The sequence below is a fragment of the Chelonia mydas genome, chromosome 21 (genome assembly GCF_015237465.2).
Source record: "Chelonia mydas isolate rCheMyd1 chromosome 21, rCheMyd1.pri.v2, whole genome shotgun sequence".
Classification (NCBI taxonomy): Eukaryota; Metazoa; Chordata; order Testudines; family Cheloniidae; genus Chelonia; species Chelonia mydas.
This window is the reverse complement of record NC_051261.2, coordinates 13,019,681-13,041,398: the sequence shown is the minus strand read 5'-3', so window position 1 is coordinate 13,041,398 and position 21,718 is coordinate 13,019,681. Positions and strand designations below refer to the sequence as shown.

Sequence of the window (21,718 nt, the reverse complement as noted above, 5' to 3'; positions counted from 1 at the left end):
CCCTGGCTGGGATGATTTAGTTGGGGATTGGTCCTGCTTTGAGCAGGGGGTTGGACTAGATGACCTCCTGAGGGCCCTTCCAACCCTGATATGCTATGAAAATGCCGGGTTGTTGAAAGCGAAGCTTTCCATTGCAATGCGTCAATTTCAATATCACTTCATTTCCCGCGGGCAGGCGGTGGGGAGAAAAGTGAAAGTGTTTAGAGAAGGATGAAACATTCTGTTTACCACCTCAGAATGGGATGTTTTGATTTTTTTTTTTTTAAAATGACTTTACATTTTGAAGTTATATTATTTTTAACCTATCAAACAAAACTGAAAAGTCAAAATCAGAATGAAACCTTTTGGTTGTGTAGGAAATAAAAACATTTTGATGGACCTGAAATAGTTCTTTGAAATAATTTCATTTCGTGGGCAATTTTGGTTTTGTTCCAGTTTGGAATGAAAACAAATTTTGAAATTTCCCACAGAACAGAAATTCTGAATTTCGACCAGCATTACAGGGAAGGGAAACTGAGGCACAGCGTGGTGAAGAGACTTGGCTAGGGTCATACAGCAGGTCAGTGGCAGAGTCACGAATAGAATAGAAGTCTTCTGAAACCCAGCTGGGTTCTCTGTCCATTGGACCATGATGTGAAATACCAATATGACTTTTCACAGGTTATAATTCTCTTGACTATAAATCCATTTATCTATTTAAACAAGTGTGTTCATATTGTTTCCTGGACTTAAAATGTTTTGGAAGATATTTCAAATATAAGCAGACAGAATATTTTCAAACCTACATTAGGATATTTACATACTATATTCAGACGTAATATAGTCACACAATTCTCCCCCCTCTCCCCCACAACACACTTATCACGGATACCAACACGTTGCACACTCTGCACTAGCATGGGGGGGGGGGGAATCAGCCTAATTTTGTCTTTGTTTTTGCAAAAAGTTGCAAATCCTTAATTTTATTCTAACACAAATTTATAGTGGCTATAGAAGGACAGTTTAAAACAAATCCATACGTTTCTAAATCATTTAAAAACTGCATAATTTGTAAGGGTAGAATGATTGTCTTCTCATTCTAGTTTATTAAATTTTTTTTCCCCACACATCAGCAGAGTTGGGTCTCATCTGCCTATTCTGAGATCATCAGAAAAAACATCAGTGAAGGAGACTGAAGGGGCTGAGATGTTATATACAGAGCCAGGCGAGGGAGGGTGCTCTCAGATCTCATCAGGAGGAGAGCAAGGAGAAAGGGGACAAGGACTTCAGACATCGCACTGTTATTCTGGCACGACAGAGAGAGAAGAGTTTCCTTATTTTCCTAGTCACCATGAAAACGGTCATCCAAATCTTGTGCTTCTTCCTTTTAATAACTTTTTACAAATGTGCAGTCATCACTGGGGTAAGTCTGACTTTCTTGCCTATCTAATGTGACATCTGAACATGTCAGAGATCTTGTATTCCTTCCAAGATGCGGGTGCTACAAGATTCCCTAAGATTGGAGAAGATCATTGCATCTTCTAGCAGTGAAAATATTTATTTTCTGAAATTCAGAAAAGAATTTCCTCCTGAACGCTCAAATAAGAATACATACAGCAAAAATTTATACTGTGCTTATATCTTCAAAGCGTGTCTTTATATTAGTTATAATGAAATATCATTGTGTGTGTATTAACAGCTCACATTTTGGTCCCAACATATCAGTGATAAAAAATAAGCAATCCTAAACCCAAGAGAAATGCTTGCACGGTTTTAATTTTCTGTTTCTGATGGAAACTTAGTTTGAACTAAATCAACATTCCTCCAGCAGCACTTGATGCCCAGTGAATCTGAAAGTGACACTGGCTATAAACAAAAGTGAAACAGACTTGATTCCCCCACCCCTACATTTCAGCAGAAAGTTCTAGAAAAAAACAGAAATAGAATAAATACGGAAAAATGCGTTATGATTTTTACATTTGTTTGGTTTCTGTAGAGGTTTATTAGTAACACAAATAATGGTTTTACTTGTACATGATTTTTTGAGCTGTGATCACTCGTATCTAATTACATTATTTCCAAAGTGAGACAAGGCTAGCTGAATGATAAGAAGTACTGGATTTTTGTATGAGTTAAACTAAATGCTAAATTCTTACTCACTGATCATCTTTTGTACTCTATCAGCTATGAGCCCATAGAGAGAAATGTATGCAGACAAAAAGCAGGCGGGGGAATCATAAGCGCTTGTTCATAACACTATAGTGCCATAAACTGGTATTTGAGTCAAAGAGGGGAGGAGAGAAATGTTAAAAAGTTTTCAAGCTGAGAAAAATGTCAAGTTCTAAGAAACACAACACAAAGGTCAGGACATGTTAATAGACACCCCCAAACTGGCCCATGAGCATTTTGGGGGCTTTGATCCTAGGAGGTACTGAGCATCCCAAACCGTCACTGACTTCACTAGATGTGAGAGGAGCACAGCACCTTCAGACAGAGGCCCTGATCTTCAGCTGGCATAAGCAGTCCTAGCGCCACTGAAGTCAGTGTTGCCTATCTGCCCCAGCATCCTAATTAATGTCAGTCTCATTAATTTATACCCAGAGAAAAAAATCCAAATTTAAAGAGAAAAGGAGAGAGGCCAAGAGTCCAAGCAATATATGCTAATGTATTTAAATGGTGTTAATTTGCGTTGGAGTGTATAAATTCTGCTTTTGTGAGAGCATATTATTAAACTGCTCTTGGGTTAGAGTGAACTCTGAGCTGTTGGAGGGGCCAGGCTGAAGTCAAAGCACAGAGGAATAGTGAAATTCCTGAGCATCACTCCAAAGCCCCTTATGTTACTTTACATTTCAAAGTCCTGGCTTCCCTTGTTTTCCATTTCAGAGACATGAATTCAGAAAAGGATTAAAATACGAAAAAGCAGATTCACTCTCTCATGAAAGAAAGCAAATCCTAGAATATCCCTTTCTTCTCCCTGCAAATAAATTTGTAGTGGAGACTTCTTATGCCCAAAGAATTGTTTAAAGAAGAGAGCTTCATTTCAAAAAAGGAATGTACAATTTGTTTCCCTCCCTAACAAAATTAAATTCACACCTGCCTTTCTGTGCAATTTCAGCCTGATCCTGGTCCCACAGCTGGGAGTTTTACCATTGACTTAAACAGGATCAGCATCAGGCTCTCCTTCTAAAAGGTTTAAAGTTTTTACACTTTACTGATCAAATCTAGCTTGTTTTAAAAATTGAAACTTTTATAGTTCCTCTCTCTCAATACACACATGTAAATACTGCAGAAGAGATTGCAATTCTATCCCACTGGTTTCCGTTATGAGCTCCAATATTCTTCCTTTATAAAAAAATCTAGTGGCTATTCTTAGTCTGATAAAGCCACACAGAACAAAGGCCTTTTTCACTTCGTTTCATCCATTCCCAAATGGTACTCTAAAAAATGAAAAGTTAGCCCTAGAATTATGACACTCCACCACCAAGTAAACTGTAAAGATTCTTCAGAGCAGCAAAAAAAACTCCCACTGATTTCAGTAGGACCACTTGTGAAATAAAGGACCAGGCAGTGAGGGAGGGGATCTGATTCTAGCCATACATGTAATTTCAGCAGCTGAGAAGCTAAAACCTGCCGCCCTGTCTCAGGCAAATCTCCCATTGACTGGTATCAGCTTGCTCGGTATTAGCCAAATGTCTCAAACATGGAGCATTTTGGAGCAAGTGGAGCATTTTGTCACGCTGCACTGATTTTGGATACAGGAAACAAATGCTAGGTAGGGATCCACTTGTGTCTTTGATTTGAAAAGTGCCCCTACTTTCCAAAGTCCAAATCTGTGCAGATTGTCAAAAGAAAATAACTTGCTTTAGCTCCAAGCGTTTCCTAGAATATTTGGGCCTAGAACCATGATCTTCTGGTACACGTTACCGGTTCAAAGCTTTCAGTTTTTGGCTCCCAGATTCTAGAGAATGAAAGATTTGGGGTCAGATCCTCAGCTGGTGTAAATCAGCATGGCTGTTAGTTTCAGTGGGAGCAACACTGATTTCCGCCAGGGTCCTGATCCCTGACTGTAATGCAAACAAATAAGTGACTATTTTATTATGTAGCCATTGGTTTAATGCTGAACTCAGCATGGCTGGCTTCCCTAGCTCACCTCATGCATCACCTGTCAGCCTCAGGAGCACAAAGACCTTTCCTCCCTGTTGGCATCTGAGTCCTGAAGATGTCAGAAGAGCTTGTGTAAAGCCCTTCTAGCCAGAATCGGATTCTCACTCTCACCACAAGCCCTCATCAACTTAACCTGAGATATGTGGCTTTTAAAGAGCCTCTTGTTCCGATTAAGAATAGATGCCGGTCTTTGAAGCACTTGCCAGCCCAGCTTGACTTATTTACCTGTCGCCCTGGAGCAGGGATTTTCCCCTGCACACAGTAAAGCTGATCTGAATGCACCTCCGGCTAATTGGCGCTTGTTTTGCCTCCCCGTTAGGCTTGCGAGAGGGATCTGCAGTGTGGAGCCGGGACATGCTGTGCCATCAGCCTGTGGCTTCGAGGACTCAGGATGTGCACTCCGCTGGGACAGGAAGGAGATGAATGCCACCCGTTCAGTCACAAGGTATGGCCTTAACCCTTTCACAGCCTCGTCTAAGCAATGGCCCGGGGGCTGATCTTTTTCAATACTGCTGCAGCTATATTTTCTAGAGCAACTCTTTGTTGGGAGGGATGAGTTCAAAGGTAGTATTTTTTTTTTTAAATGGCACATTACATTAGTCTAGGCAGTGCTATAACCCTGCTAACCAGATCCTGTAAGGTATGTTCATGGCATACACAGAGAATTCTCTTGCGGGAAGGTTGCAACGTAACATTACCTTATTTCTCAGAATTCAGATTGATAAACATAGAAGAACCCAGAACAGAGAGAGAGAAAACAGGCTGCTCCCTAAAACAGAGGCACAACTCATCCCATCCTATTCTAGACTGGCTCTCTGCAGACTTCCAATTGCAGACTTCCCTACAGACCCCCCCAGCCTACTAGCAAGACAAGGAAACCCCTTAGGATTTAAAGTGACAGCTTGTAATGTTTACAGTTTAATATATCACACTGTAATCTGAAGGACTTTCAGGGATCAGGGTGCAAAATGCCATCCATCTGTGGATGTATACTCCAGTGGGGCAGGCACTGGTCTGGGACTCAAGCACTCTGGGCTCTGCTCTCAAACGGAGAGAATCCCTGCATGACATGTGGTGCCTAATCTGTGCCTCAGTTTCCCCCTATCTGCACCAGCACACAGAGGCTTATCCAAACATGCAGAGCTGAAAAGAGAATCCAGGAGTCCTAACACCCAGCTTCCCCTACCATGACCACGCACGCTTCCAGCCAGATCCTCAAACAGCACTCTACTAACACCAACCTGTCAAAGCTTCTACAGGTCACTGCTGGCCTATGGCCAGAGCTGTACAAGCCTGTTTAACAGCTCAAGTCGTGCTGAGCACGTGGCTCCAGGGGGCTCAATCTGTGCTTTCAGTTTATTTAAAGAAAGGTGCTTTTGTCACTTGAGATTTAATTCTAAATACTCAACAAAGCAAACCAGAAGCCAGGATAACGTCCGTGAACCTTCAGAACTCCGTGGCTTTGTCCAGCACGCAACACGAAAGCCTTAGCATTACCCCAAAGTGGGAGTACCTAGCACCAGTCGCTAAGGCCTTTGAGGGACTCTGCTAATAACTCCTCAGACATTGATCTCGTAGGAGGGAGACTCAGTAAATAATGCAGGGCTTTCTGCCTGGGATCAGCCTGCAGGAGATGGGGAAAGATTCAGAAGGGATCAGACTTTATTAAAATCACCGCCAAGGGGAAATAAAGATACATTCTCGAGGCTTAAATTTCATAAGGGATTGTTTTGAAAAGACAGGGAGATAAATGTCTGTCACCTCACCTTCCCATTTAATACCAGAAAGGAGGGAGAGAAGATGGGGGATGAGAAGGACAAATGGAGGAGAGGTGAAGGAGGAAGTTGAAGACATTGGGGAATCCAGGCCCTTTCCACCCTGGCTGTTCTAATGGTGAATCTCATGGTGTCCCCTAATTTTCAGCAAAAACAGGTAACAGCTAAACGATATCTGCTCATAGCCAAGGGATAGTTTATCCCAATAATTTGCTCTGCTCAGCTCCTTTCATTATTGAGGACCTCCATGTGCTGTATAAGTCTCCCTCTGAGGGAGGCATTATCCTCGTGTTAAAGCTAGGGGAAAACAAGGCACAGAGGTCTAGATTCTGCAACCTTTATTCAATGAGACCACTCCTGTAATGGCTGCATAATCAGAGGCTCCAGGCCAGTATTGCCAAGGGCACAGCTGGGGCCAGTGTGATGAGCTGTTGTAGAAGTCTGTCCATTTATTCTACCGCCCAAATGGATGCCATGTTCTTTTGAATGTCTAGCCCTAAGTGGCTAGCCCAGGATCAGAGAGATGAGATGGGCAAGGTGATAGCTTTTATTGGACCAACTTCTGGGGCGAGGTGGGGTGGAAACAAGTTTAGCAACTGTGGCTCAAAAGCGTGTCTCTCTCACCAATTAGAGATATTAGCTCACCCATCTGATCTCTCTGAAGTCCTGAGACCAACACAGCTACAATCCTGCATAGCCTAGACTCATGCAGCCACTGCTGGAGTTAGGAATAGAATCAAGGGGTGAAATCCCAACACCCCCAACAGCAAAACCCCAGTTCACTTAAACGGGGCCAGGATTTCACACTGAATTTGCAACCCCCCCAGCCACTACTCTCTAGTGTGTGCTACATCCACCAGGAGATGGAGCAAGGACTCAGCAGTTCACGTGGCAGGCGAAGGGTTAGAAGCAAATTTGAACCACCCTGGGGAAAGCAGAGAGCTTGCCCGAGATTATATGTTACAGAAAGAGACAAGGGGTTCCCAGGGCTCTCTAAATACATCAGAGGATAAACATCCGGGAGGGAGAAGAACCGTTGAGGCTAACGGACACCGTTGGTACAAGAACAACGGAGGATAAGCTGGCCAGGAATAAACGGAGGCTGGAAATTAGAAGCAGGTTTCTAACCAGCAGAGGTTCTGGAACAGCCTCGCAGTAAAAGTAGTGGGGGGGGTCAAACAACCTAAGTGATTTGAAGGTGGAGTTTGGTCAGTAGATGAATGGGATTCTGATAGGGTTGCCTGTGACAGCAGGGACAGGATTTCATAACGCGGCAGGCATATGTCCCTATGGATTCTCTAGTGTCTAGAGGCAAGGAGACAATCAGTATTCCCTTCACCCCCAGAGAGCCGGTGCAATTAGTCCCCCATTCACAAACACCCACACAACAGCACGTCTTACTCCAAACTTCTCCTCCCACTCCACTTCACAGGACCTGATCTTGCTCTCACGCATGTCGATCAATCAGGACCTGCTCCAGCGGAATTGGAGAGGTGAGAGGAGAATCAGGAGCACGGTGCATCACAGTTGAGTTAACGCTCATGGGGGTGGGGGGGGAGGGATAGCTGAGTGGTTTGAGCATTGGCCTGCTAAGCCCAGGGTTGTGAATTCAATCCTTGAGGGGGCCATTTAGGGATCTGGGGCAAAAATTGGGGATTGGTCCTGCTTTGAGCAGGGGGTGGGACTAGATGACCTCCTGAGGTCCCTTCCACCCCTGATATTCTATGATTCTAGGATACTCATTGCGGGCGGGTCCCAATGCAGGCAGAATGGCCGACTTTAATGGAACTTCCCCAGCTCACACCAGCGGAGGGTCTGGCTCTCCGGTCCCTGTGACAACAGGGAGGAAGTTGAAGCTAGACAATTCAGGCTGGAAATAAGGCATTCATTTTTAACAGGGGAGGGTCATTAACCACCGAAACCATCTACCGAGGGTCACAAGGGGTTCTCCATCACGGACCATTCTTAAATCACGATGGGTGTTTTCCTACCAGATCTGCTCTAGGAATTATTGGGATGCAGTTCTCTGGCTGAGGTGAGACAGGGGATCAGACTAGAATCTTGCCCTGGGAATCTCTAAATCTATGAAAAGTGAACTAAGGCAGCCGATGAAGTGAGCGGTAGCTCACGAAAGCTTATGCTCAGATCAATGTGTTAGTCTCTAAAGGTGCCCCAAGTCCTCCTGTTCTTTTTGCAGATACAGACTAACACGGCTGCTACTCTGAAACCTAAGAGCAGAATGAGACAGAAACAGGAGGGGGGGCCTGCTGCAGACCCCGGCACCTCTGAAAGTCAAGCTGTTCTTAGGTCACTGCCCACTGGGATTGTCAAAGGAGCCAAAGTGACTTTCAAGGGAAATTGGGTGCCTTAGCCCCTCCACCCCCACTTTAAAGGCCTAACTTCACGCACCCCAGTGTAAAAATGCTGGTTCCTAGTTTCAAGGGAAAGAAGCAGCATTGTCCAATAGTGAAAGCAGTGGGCTCTGACGCAGGACCCTTGGGTTCTGTTCCCAGCTCAGAACTCGACCTGCAATGTACTGCAAGGCATCGACTGTGGCTCCACTGGTCTACAGAGCACGGGGAGCGTGCACTGCTCTGTTCAGAGCACGTACAGCGACAAGGCCCCTATCCCTAAGGTGTGACAGCCTAACAGATGCATGCGAGATGTGAGAGGACAGCCCTAGTGGCAGACAGCGGGGAAGTGCTGGGCAGGGGATCATGCTGGGAGGCCTGTGAATCTAGCATGTTTTAAGGGAGGATCCGAAGGAGAACCGTATTTATCCACCTGTACCATCAAGACACCTGACAGCACACGACCCCTCAATAGCCGCCTGATGAGGCTCACGCTAGTTCCTCACCTGCCCTGACCCAGCTAATGGGAGTTGCACCTGCGGGCGGGGCAGCACATGCACCCCCCGGCCATCCCTCAGGCTAGGAGCCGGACACGGCGGCTGCTTCCCGACCTGGGACCCATGCGGTGTGGCGTGGCGGCTAACAGGGAGCTGCCAGCCCTGCTGTGTAACACGGCGGCACTACCAACCGGACAGTCAACAGCCCAGGCCGCAGTGCTGACCGAAACCGCCAGGATCCCTCTTTGACTGGGTGTTCCAGTCCAAAACCGGACACCTGATCACCCTACTCCCTGGAGTTGCCAGGCTAAATCCACTCATGACTGTAAGGAGTTCTGAGTTGAAAGCCTCAGCTGGCTGTGGTCCAAATGAGCTCCAAGAGGATACCCGAGTCAGGACCAAGCACCCAATCCTGCAACCCTTTACTCTTGCTAGGAATTGCATGGTCAGCAAGGGGACCCGTGCTGCCCATCAGAGCTACAGGATTAGGCCTTGGTTTGCAGTGTTGCCCACTTTGACCATTTTATTGTCAATCTGGTCGCAGCGGGTGTTTTCTCACAAGGCCCCAGCTCTTGGAGTCATGCCATTATGGGAGAACCTCAACTTCCATTTCAAAATTAGGCAGTTGCTAACCCCCATGGTTAGAGAGAAAAGCTGATTAAACAAGACCTGGGTGTCCCCGAAAGCTCAGACACGAGGAGGTTAATTAAATAAGCCAATACTTTTTAAAAAGGCCTGTGATTTGTCAAGTCAAGTCCCTGAGTTTTGGGGGCTTGAGTCCTGAGTTTTGAGCACTTGGCGTTGACAATACTGCGCCTGACTAGTCCTATTGAAGCCGGTGGGGATTACTCACACAGCCAAAGTTATCCATTAGCTTAAGTGCTTTGCTGGATTGGGGCCAGAGTAAAGAACTTCAGGATTTGGCCCATTGTCACTGGACATGAAACCCCTACAGGAAGACAGGGAGGAGTCTGTTTCACCCAGCCAAGGATTTTCCTAGCATTGCTCTGTGGTTGAAGTTCTGACATTCTTTGTGGTGTCTTTTGTCTCTTCCATTTTCTGCTGAAGGTCCCTTTCCTTGGAAAACGCCAACACCACACCTGCCCGTGTTTGCCAAACTTTATATGCTCCAGGTTCATTGATGGCAGATTCCGGTGTTCAGTAGACTTCAAGAACATAGACTTTTAGCAAACAGGATGGAGCTTCAGAGGCCTTCCCAGCTGGAGGACCGGGCAGCACTGCTCTCTGAAATGAGCACCACCCAACGCCTTTTTTAATTTCCCTTCACCACCACCAAGTATTCTACAGTGAGTGTAAAGACAAAATACAGGTAGAGGGAGATTTTCAAAGGCACAAATAACATTGAGCACTGATTAAGCACAGCCTGCAGTAGATCTCAAAATGCATTACTAAAGAGGTTAGGATCATTATCCCCATTTTATAGATGAGAAAACTGAGGCACAAGTAGGCAAAGTGACTTACCCATGGTCACTCAGCAGACCAGTGGCAGAGACAGGAATAGCACCTTGGTCTTCTGGGTCCACATCCAGTGCTTTGTTCACTAGCCTGTGTGCACTCACCTAACTCCCATTGACTTTCAATGAGTTGGGTGCCTAACTGCCCTTTGAAAATCTCCAACATCTTCTGAAAATGTCACTTTACATGTAAAAAAAAAGTGGGGGATGCTGTCAACAATACTTCAGACCCAACATTTATTTTATATAACGGAACGAAGGGGTTTTACTACAGAGAAAGGTTTTCAGGATTAAAAAACCATCACTCATATGGTTAAGTGCTTACTCACCCAAATAACCCCTGTGCTGTTATTCTTAGTAAGGCATGGAGCTTATGCTTAACAGTTATGGGATGCTTGAATAAAAAGAATATAAGACCAGAGGCAGGCTGCAGCTTATGGCATCCACTGTCTGATCTGCTCCATGCTGTCTACACCAGAGCTCCACCTTGCAAAAGGAGGAGGAACTTTGGCCTCTGTAGTCAAACCCCACATCCCTGCACACCAACAGCAGCTGCTCCATGCAGTCCTGTTGTATCCAGTGGGTCTACTCTGGGAGTAAGTACTGATCAGGGTGAGTACAGGCTTTACAATCAGACTAGTGCAGGGGAATAGGAACTGAAAATAAACAGCAGGTGAAATTAACCAGCCGAGTTTCATTAACCAACCACAGTGAAATGCTAAGCTGAAGAACTGCTCTGTGGAGCTCAAAAACTTGTCTGTCGCCAAGCAGAAGTTGGTCCAATAAAAGCTATTACCGTGTGTGTGTGTGTGTCAGTCAGATCCTGGGACCCACACAGCTACTACAATATTGCAAACTAAATAGTGTACATTCTCCCCCCCTCCCCCCGCCCCATTTCATTTTTGAAAGTCTCAGCTGGTCAGAGAAACTTTCATAGAACCATATTTTGAGAGAACATACAGGTCCATCAAATCAAAATGCTTTGCGAAATTTGGTTGTTTGCAGTGGAATTTCCTTTTAGAAGAGAATCGGTAAAAAGCTCCAACAATATCAAAATGGGATTGACATTTTCAGAATAAAACCTTTTGATTTGTTTTGCGGTGACTTGTCATTAAATTTTATTAAATTAAAATATAATAAAGAATCAAAATTAAACAACTGTCAATTTATTGTTTAAAATCAACCTGAAATGATTGCGTCATTTGCAGAGAATTTCAAAATGGTGGGTTTTTACTCTGATTTAGAACAAAGCTAAACGTTGAAGTCTCAAAATCCTGCACAAAACAGAACTTCCATCCTCTGCACAGCTGTTAATCCAAGCTGTAATGATTAACAGTTAGGTTTTTAAGGATAGGACCAGATGCTAGCATCCATACACATGTTGTGTAGTAGCATACTCCACAAGCAGTCCTATTTGTTCTTAATGGGATTGTTTGCAGAATCAGCTACTACTCAACATGGGTAAGAGTGGAGAGACAGACTTTAAGGCCAGAATGGACAATCGTGATCGTCTAGTCTGACCTCCTGCACATTGCAGGCCACAGAACCTCACCCACCACTGCTGCCAGAGACCCCTATCCTCTGGCTGAGTTACTGAAGTCCTCAAATCGTGGTTTAAAGACTCCAAGTTACAGAGAATCCACCATTGACACTAGTTTAAACCAGCCCAACCCATTTTTTATACTGTGTGTCTCTTTAATTATTGAACGGTTTGATTTCCCTTTAGGTGCTCACCCAGATACAAGCCTTTATCGTAATGTTTCAATTAAGTCTAGCATTTATTCACTAGGAGCTTGAACCAAAGTCCATTCAGGTCAGTTGCAGTATCTCCATTGACTTCAGTAGGTTTTGAATCAGTCCTTAGGGAAAGTATGTAATACTAAAAGGAAAGGTTTAGTTATTCACACCCTACTCAGCATCTGTCTAAGCTTCAGATATCCTATTATTACAATATCACAGGCTGGTCTTCACATTTAGGTCTGTCAAGCTCACTCCAGAAGTATACTAAATACAATTAAATATTGTTCACTAATATATGTGATACGTTACCTTCAGGAAATTTCATCAGTTCAGAGGCCTGTATGCACTTGCCCTTTTTAAAGGCCTGTTTAAGATCCTTCTGTGTCATTTGACCTTGATTTCTGGTTTAATTTTAGCAGCTATTGCAAAATGGAGGTTTGTTTCCAAGAAGATAGAAGCAATGCAAAAAACTTTTTTGGAATGGATTCAAAAACCCTGTTCACTGGGAAAATAACATTCTGCTTGTAATATTATGTACATGGGAAACTTGTGTGTTTGACTGTATTATGATAAACATACAATGGTAAAACTGTTTTGAGGTCTCAATTTTTATGCCATCTAGTTCAGCACTAGACCATTCATTTGTATTACGGTAGCACCCACAGGGCTGCAACTGCTGTTAGGACCCTGTTATTCTTTACAACTATAGAATAAAAAAGACAGTCCTTGCTCAGAGTTTACAATCTAACTAGACAAGGCAGGCAAAGGGTGAGAGAAAGGCTGTATCTGTCTCTTTCCACTTAATTTTATCTGGAACATCAGATGAGATATTGAGTTTGCAGAGTCTTATTGACTAGGATACATCATCTTTAGTGTTATAATAGGTGAGTGGGCTGATGTGATACTTATCTGGCAGTTTTCTGGGGACATGCCATGTGGATCCTAGTTCATTATTGGAACCAAATAAAATAAGCGTTAGTGGAACGATTCTCTGTATGTACTAAAGAGCTAAAGGGCTTTGCTTGAGCTAAAGGAGCAAGACCATTAGATTGTAGCAGAAGTAGGTTGTTACCCTATGATGGGCCAGCTGCTAGAGCAGAACATGACAACACATACAATGCTAGTGAGTTTCTCATTTTGTTTTGCACACCAAGATACACTTTCAGAGCCAGATTCTCTGCTGGTGTAAATGGAAGCAACTCCATTGAATTCATGGGACTTCTATCCACTTACCCCTGTAGAATTTTGCATTCAGTCAGAATGACTGTTTTAAAACTAAAGAAAACAGCAACAAGAATGAACAGAAGTAAAGTTTGGGGTGGGAGTGAGAGAGAGAGAGAGCACAGTGCATGAGCCCCCCCTCTAACAAGCTGCAGTAATGCTGAGAACAAAATGGCCACTATCGCAGCACATAGGTGGAGTTCTTTGACATTTTAAAAAGTGCACTGTGCAGAAAAAAAGAGCAATACAGTTTCACAATGACATACACCCCCATAAGGGATTATGGTCTTTAAAGTCACTGTGACGGGTTAGGACTCACCACCACTGGCGCCTCCCACTGGTTGCTCCAGAAATTAGCTCTGTCCAGCCACGGAGCACCTTTTTTGCATGGTGCCTTGCCCTTCGTCTGCTCTGCTGCTTCAGGGATCCTTGTTGCTCCCCGCTCAGCAGCATCCTCTTCAGGACACTGCCCTCCGGCAGTACCCACTGCTCCAGCCTCACCCCCTTCCGGGGTCTGGTGTTATCGGCAGTACCCGATCTGCACCTTGTTGGAGTGGCTTGCTGCAGCCTCTGAGTCTAGCCCCTTATCACCGGGCCAGCCACAGCCTAGATGGGGCCATGCTCCTCTTCAGCCTGGTGTAGCACAAGGGGAAGGGGGGGCACCCGGGCCCACCCGCTACTCTAGGTCCCAACCCAGGGACCCTCTAGCAGCAGCCTCTCTGCCCTCCTTCTCTCTCCTTTCCTGCTATTGTCCCTGGGCCACTTCCCCTTCAGCCCTATGCACCTGCCTGGCCTAGGCCGGCAGCCTGGGTTTTCCTTGGCCGGAGCTCCCCAGCTCCTTCTGCCCTTCCCCAGCACTACTCTGTCCAAGGTGCTACCTTTCCATAAAGGAGCCTGTCCTCCTCCCTTGCCAGTCAGGGAGAGACTGCCTACTCCCTCCCTGGGCAGCCTTTATATATGGCTGAGCCTGGCTCTGATTGGCTGTCTCTCACTCAGCCTCTGATTGGCTCCTTAGCAGGCCTTCTCTGATTGGCCGCCCATGTGCACCGCCTCCCTGGCCTGCTGAAACCCCATCTAGTAAAGGAGTGGGGCAGCCACCCCACTACAGTTACCCTAAGGGCTTAAATGAGACTAGGATCGTACCTAGGTCTCATGCCATCCCTCTGCACTGGGGTGAATTTCACTAGACATGAGGACTGGTTGTAAAACTGAGGGGTTTTTTTTCCCCTGCCAGAAATTTCAAACAATACATTTGTTCAGGTTTTATTATTTTGTTTCTCCCCCATCCCCACACACGCTTGTCACAGGACGTTTGAGAAGTTTGGTTTTTGTTTCTTTTCAATTCTAATAGAAATTGTTGTTTCATTTCCGTTCTGGAAAAATATCAAGCCGAAAAGTGCACCTCAACCCTGAAAACATGGTTGCAGTTAAACATTTCCCATTGAAAAAAAATAAAATGTAGCCTGGAAGTGACATTTTCCTGTAAAACCCTGTTTTTCGGTCAAAATGTGGACAGCTCTACTCGACATGCATAGCAGACATACCCGTCATCCTGAGTCACTTATCTTACTCCAGACGTTTTCCTTTATCGAACACATGCTTGTTTCTGTTGCCACCTCGTGGAGGGAGCATTTTATTCTTCAACCGTATTGAAGCGAAGACCTTGGAGAAGGTGGAATTATCCAGAAAGCTAATCTATGCATAGGTGCTGGATCTAGGGGGGTGCCACACCCCTTGGCTTCAAGTGGTTTCCATCATATACAGGGTTTATGGTTTGGGTCAATGGCTCTCAGCCCCCCCCCCCCCCCCCCATAAAAACTGTTCTGGCACCCCTGAATCTATGGCATTTTTATGAGCATCTCTGTATTATGAAAACTGACTAGAGTAGCAATGTTATAGCATTTAGACACCCAACATAGAGGAGACTGAATTACACAAACCCTTAAATAGATGGACACATGAATATGCTGGTCGCAGATTTACATTAGGACTGGAAAGGACCCAGAATATGGCATTTTCTAGACCATCTCCAATAGGTACCCATCAAGCAGAAACTTAGAGGTCACTAGCAATTTTGGTTCCACCATCTTTTTCAGAAAGGTGCGCTACTAAACATTGTATTCAGAGAAACTGATTGTAATGACAATACAGAAGATAAGGCGCTTACTAACAATAGTGTTATATACACCCACCTATAGGCCAGAATCCTTGGCATAATTCAATCCTAAGCCTTTAAAACATGTAAGACAGCAGATGCTGTCTGTTTCACACACAGGAGATGTAGGTTGAGTAACTATAACTGCTAACTAGTTACATTTAATGACATACTCTTCCTAAGTTGTGAAGTAACTTCCTCTTTTACCTTTGTCTTCAATTTTACAAGCTTTAAACTTATCATTTGTAACAGAGATACTGCATCAAATAGTATGGCTTGATCTACTGCAGGGGTTCTCAAACTGGGGGTCGGGATCCCTCAGGGGGGTCATGAGGTTATTACATGGGTGGTGGTGAGCTGTCAGCCTCCACCCCAGACCCTGCTTTGCCTCCAGCATTTATAATGGTGTTAAATATATTTAAAAGGTGTTTTTAATTTATAAGGGGGGGGGTCACACTCAGAGGCTTGCTATGTGCAAAACGTGCAAAGATCATCTAAAGAGAGCAGGAGATAAAATTGTCTTGCCCTTCATTTCCTTTACTTTTATTAAAAAATGCCCCAAACATTTCATTGGGCCTACTTTTTTTTAAAATAAACTTTTCTGATTAGCTGAAAATTCCAAACCGTTTTGGTTCCCCAAACAGATTCCCATCCCACCCCACCCCCGTTTTTCAGGGCTGCCAATGAATCAAAAAATCAGTTATTTGCCCAGCTCTAGTCAGGACCCAAACCTGGACAGTTTTGAAGATAAAAATCAACACCATGAAATGCACCCAGAAATGAATGTAAAGCCGGGGGGAGAATTAGTGTAATATGCTCCCCACACAGTGGTCCGCTGAATGGGGAGAGACATGTTCTGCAGTAGCTGTAGCCTCTGGATGGTCTTCAGAAGTAAGTGCTATAAATAAACAAGAACCTAATAAATAAGTGCTTCTGAATTCTACGGTGATGGTCCCAAACACTGCAGCTTCTGACAGGGTAAGGACACGTAGGACACAAAGTAGTAACCCTGTCTGGGGCTCGGACAGTGGATAATTATGGCAAGGCCTGGATCAGAGAGAAATATTGAACCAAACACAGATGGAAAGAGGTGCTTTATCACCCCCAAGTGATGCTACCTGAGACTGCAGGAGGAATCAGGGATCCAGACCCATCTACAGCCTGTGGTGAAGAGGGGGAGAGGTAAGTCCCCAGCTGTACCATCTCTCTAGATGTTTCAGCTGATCTATCAGCATCATCTTCATTTTGTTCAGCCTTAGATTTAGCCAGATTTCTATCCGCCATTCCCCCAAGCTCACCCAGGCCCTGGGATACCTGGGAAATCACACTATCTTCACAACATGAGGGGGACACGTAGAACCTGGTTGGCGCTCCGAAGAGAAAACCCAAGGGATGGATGAGCAATTACACACATCCATCCTTTGTGTGAAAAAAGAACACACAACGAAGCAAGCACCCATGTTCTCCTGCCAGGGAAATCAATAGAACCTCATCATCAAGGGTATCAAAGGCTGTTATCTAGAGGTTAATTGCATGTTTATTGACATGCCAAGCTCAGTTCTTCTGCACTTGTGTGTCACTTGCTATTTAATATTCTCTTTCTGTCGTTGCAAACCCGGGTTGCTTCTGATATACCAGAAAAGTTTTCCCTCTTTGAAAGTCATCAAATGCATGCCTGGGATTGAAGCGGAAAGCTCCGCATCTCATTATAAATTGATGTTCTAGTTATTAATATTTGATAAAAAAACTGTGCATGTAATATCTATATAAAAAAATCCAGCCTCAAACCACCAAGTAAATTAGCCGCCGCATTTTATCATGAGTGCATTTGCTTCACTTCATGCACTGCAAGAATTGATGAACTCAGAAACAGTAAAAACCAGTTAGCAAAAGAGAAATCCACCTGGTCTTGCTTTAGTTCATTCTGGGCCCAAACCTGGTTGAACTTGGTGGAGGGCTGACAGGATCAGGCCCTCAGACTCAGGTTGTATCTACTCTGCAGTCAGAAGCGAGACTGTAAAACTCGCCTGTGTTAAATAGTCCTGTGAGGCTCATAAACCTTCCCAAGCTTCATAATGGCCACATCTCCCCACTAGAGAAGCTACATTCAATCCCTGAACAATATATAAACTTTGCATTTATAATTCAGTGGACTCCAAAACTATTTAAACCTCAATTCAGTAACATCTCCCAAAGATATTGCAGGAAATTGCCATATCTGTCACAATGAATCTGTTACAGGCCTAGCTGCAGAATCTTGCTTCTTTAATTCAAGCTGTAGCCGCTAATGCTTTTAGCTCTGGAGGTGCCAGGTTCAATCCCAGCTGCGTTGGCCAAGGTGGCAGCCATCAGATAAATGGGGGACTGTCTGGGCTTTGAGTCACTGTGCATCTCAGATGAGCTTCCTTTAGTAGCCTTATTAAATTACTGCATGTGTGAATGTCCCATGGCAGAACCTGCCCCACAAAATGCATACAATATTGAGGTAAGGTCCAAACCCTGAGCCACTTGCTCAGACCTTTAGATTACTCACTCCTGGAACGAGAGTACAAAAACCACAAGGCTAGGGGCCTAGCCTCTATTCACGAGTTCCACTCTAGCCCCTGTTTACTCCAGAGAATGATTTTCAAACCTGGCGTGATTGACCCATTGCTTAAGCATCCCCCATTGACGTCAGTGGAGTGACACCCGGTTTTATAATAGTCCGCGCCTATGGAAAGGATCTCAGGGCTGGTCTGCATGGTAATGTTATACCGGTAGAAGCTAAAATGCAAATTTAAAGTGATGCAGTAATATCAGTGTAACCTTCTGTGTACACACACTTATTCCAGGATGTGTCTTTTTTCAGTTTAGTTTGTTAGTTGGTTCCGTTTATACCAGAATCAGATAGGGGATTATGCCAACATAATTATACCAGTATAATTCTACTGGTAAAACTCTCCCATGTAGACAAGGCCTCATTCTCTCTCAAATTCTATAAGCTTTACAACAGTCTCTATAGAGCCCTGTTACTTATCGTCATTCAAGTCACTGGGTAGGACACACACGGCCAGATTCTCAACTTGTGTAAGTTGTTGTAACTCAGTTAAAGTCAATGGAGCTAGGACCAGCTGGGGATCTGGCAGTGGCACCTGTTCCAAAGCCACTGAAAGACTCTCATTCGCTTCAACGGGCTTTGGATCAGATTTGTATTGGTGCCTTTAGACAGGTCCAGCTCCTGAAGTCCGTGCTGGGTCAGATCTCTCAGTGCAGTCAGTGGGAGGCGGCATGAGTAAGGGCAGAACATACAGTGAGCGAAAGGCTCAGGATCTGAGCCCGAGAACATGTGTTTGTGTTCCATTATCAGGGTTTAATTCTTAGGAAAAACTTCTAAAGCACCACCTGCATCGTTAAGATTTGAATCATTTCAAACTCAAGCACACCCTTTATTTTGGCAATTGCTCAGCATCACAGCGAATGGCCTGGCGATTGCCGGCTGCCAGGCGATTGCAGATAAGGGCACTTTCCTCTGGGCTGTGCCAACACCTGCCATCAGCAGCATACAGAATGCCACAGGGGCCATGCCGGGCCAGATCCCTTCTTAAAAGCTTTGTCACAGCATCTATGTACTGCCCTGCGAAGGGGCAGGGTCCCTTCCCCATTCTCAGCAGGGCATGCCGACCCTGACTAAGCCTAGGCCTTGACTCCCTGCTAACTCCAAACCAGTAATGCAGCTTATACGTTAGCCCAAGCTTGGTTATTCCTAGCGTTTCCCTGCCAGACCGCCTCTGTCCTAGCTCCCTGGTTCCTGCTGGTCCGAAGAGCCACTTCCACTCCCCTTTGTAGCCTGACTGGAGTGAATGGGGCCTGCCTGCCAGTGTGACTCAGCAGTAATTACCCTACATTTAAACACAGGGTTTTAGTGTCTGAGTTTAGCCGCTCAGCAGAAGAGTCCAGCATTTCTAAACTGGGCTGTCATGGGGCTCACTCACCGCTAGGGCACCTCCTCCTGCCTGCTCTGGGGATTGGCTCCATCCAGGTCTGATGCCCCATTCCTTTGTTTGCTCTGGCCACAGTTGCACGCACTCTCTAGGAATCAGCAAGCTCCCTCTTTCCTTCTTCATGGCTTGGCCCTCCAGACAGTCACGGCATGTTTTCCCCTGTTGTGGGTAGCAAAGTCTCTCCTGGAAATCCTCTAACCTAAGACTATGCCACTTTCCCCATGGCAGGTAGGGGAACACAGGCCTGCCCGCTGCCCCAGGCTCCAGCACAAGGATTCTCTATTCAGCAAGCAGAGTCTGCTTCTCCCAGACCTCATCACGCCTTCCCTGCTCGGTGTTCTGGCCAGACTCAAACTCCCAGAGATTAACTACAGGCTACTTCTCCTACAGCCCTTTCTGGGCTCAGCTTTCTAGCTTTGTCCCAGGCAGCCTATAGCTGCTCAGCTGAACTTCATCTGCCCTTAGGCCTGCTAGCCTAATTCTCCCCCGGGTGCAGGCTACTAAGTTAATTAGCCCCTTCCAAGCTACCTTAACCCCTTCAGGTGAAGTGTGGCATGAACACTCCATCACAAGGGTAAGTCTACACTGCAATACAAAACCATTGCACCAAATCTCAGAGCCTGGGCAGCTGCCTCGGGCTTGTGGAGTTCAGCCTGTGGGGCTAAAAACTGCAGTGTAGACATTCAGGCTCGGGCCGGAGCCCAGGCTCTGAGACCCTCCCCTCTGGCGGGATCTCAGAGCCCAGGCTTCATCTCGAGTCCAAATGTCTATACTGCAATTTTATGGCCCTGCAGCCCAAGCCCTTCAAGCCCAAGTCAGCTGCCTCAGGCCAGCCGCAGCGGTGCCGCGCGGGTCTTTTATCACTGTGTAGATTTAGAGGCTGCCAGCCTGGGAGCGTCTATGAGCCCTGTTCCTTTTGTTCTCAGAGCTCCTGCTGTCTGTTACTCCTCCTGTGCTCCCTTATTGGGTTCTCTTGCTTTCATTCTTCTTGTTCCTGTCTGTCATCTTAAACAGCAATTGCCTCTGAAGTATTTTATAGCCCTTTGCAAATAAGTCTCTGTGCATGGAAAACCAGTAACACCCCATTCTGTTCCACCAGGGACATCACTAGAGTTACACCAGTACAACTAGGGGAGGAATTTGGCCCCAGACCATATTTTAACACTACATGATCTGAGTTCACTATTGGGCTTTTTGCGGCAGGGGGTTGGCTGAGGACCAGAAGGTCTGGGTATATTTGGCCAAACCGGACAGTCTCTATGCAAAAGAATAAATGGACACAAATCTGACATCAGGAATCATAACATTCAAAAACCAGTAGGAGAACACTTCAATCTCTCTGGTCACTCAATAACAGACCTCAAAGTGGCAATTCTTCAACAAAAAAACTTCAAAAACAAACTCCAACGTGAAGCTACAGAACTGGAATTAATTTGCAAACTGGATACCATCAGAATAGAGACTGGGAGTGGTTGGGTCATTACAAAACCTAAACTTAATTTCCCCAATACCTATTTCTTCCCTACTGTTACTCACACCTTCTTGTCAACTGTCTGGAATGGGCCACTATCTTACCACTTCAAAAGTTATTTTTTCCTCCTGCTGTTAATTGATTTATCTCGTTAGATTGACCTCACACTTGATAAAGCAACCCCCCATCCTTTCATGTATTTATACCTGCTCCTGTATTTTCACTCCATGAATCTGATGAAGTGGGTTCTAGCCCACGAAAGCTTATGCCCAAATAAATTTGTTAGTCTCTAAGGTGCCACAAGGACTCCTCGTTGTTTTGGGGTATATTTTGTTATCTCCATTATATCTGTGGTTGTGTAGCTATTTATGGGATGATTATCAGGATAAGGTAACCTGAAGAGCAGGCTCCAGTGGGCTGGCATCAGTCTCCAGGAACTCGAGCAAATGGCTCAGAACAGGACTCACTGGCGGTCTCTGACAAGATCAGCATGTTACAGGTTCGAGCAGCATCAACAACATCGTCTGCAGGCTGAAAGGCACCGCAGAGCTGCATCATCAAACGTCCCAGATACGGACTTCCCAAGCCCTCTGCCTATCAGGGTTCGGGCTTCAGTGTCATATGTGTAGCCATAGATGAGAACTGTGACAATATTGTTATCAGCGATGGACTACCAACCACCAGGATGGGGTGCTGACGATCATCTGGATTGTTTATTCTTGTAACAGGCCATCAGCGCATGGGACGGGTTCGTTTGTTCAAACAAATCATGAAGATTTCAGGCTAAAGCCAAACCCTGTGAAGCTTGCCCACCTTCATCTTTTATGCTCAGCACGGTGGGCTCATTGTTTCTTTCATAAGAGGATTCCCTTCTTGTCCCCTCTAGTATGACATTACCTGCAGCAACCTG

The 21,718-nt window shown here is 45.2% G+C and overlaps 1 protein-coding gene across 1 annotated transcript; it reads left to right on the top strand.

Annotated features, from left to right (window-relative positions):
- The first annotated feature begins 1,330 nt into the window (after nucleotides 1-1,330).
- On the top strand, nucleotides 1,331-10,972 carry PROK1 (prokineticin 1). The gene is made up of 3 exons (XM_037885241.2): nucleotides 1,331-1,402; nucleotides 4,463-4,588; nucleotides 9,835-10,972. The coding sequence occupies exons 1-3, from the start codon at nucleotides 1,331-1,333 to the stop codon at nucleotides 9,952-9,954; spliced, it is 318 nt and encodes a 105-aa protein (XP_037741169.1). The 3' UTR covers nucleotides 9,955-10,972.
- The last annotated feature ends 10,746 nt before the right edge of the window (nucleotides 10,973-21,718 follow it).

What these genes read in the sequence shown, in the direction of transcription:
- PROK1 (XM_037885241.2), top strand. Translation starts at nt 1,331, where the DNA reads ATGAAAACGGTCATCCAAATCTTGTGCTTCTTCCTTTTAATAACTTTT. An exon ending in AATGTGCAGTCATCACTGGG is followed by an intron (nt 1,403 to 4,462) that starts GTAAGTCTGACT and finishes CCTCCCCGTTAG; the next exon opens with GCTTGCGAGAGGGATCTGCA. An exon ending in GCCACCCGTTCAGTCACAAG is followed by an intron (nt 4,589 to 9,834) that starts GTATGGCCTTAA and finishes TTTCTGCTGAAG; the next exon opens with GTCCCTTTCCTTGGAAAACG.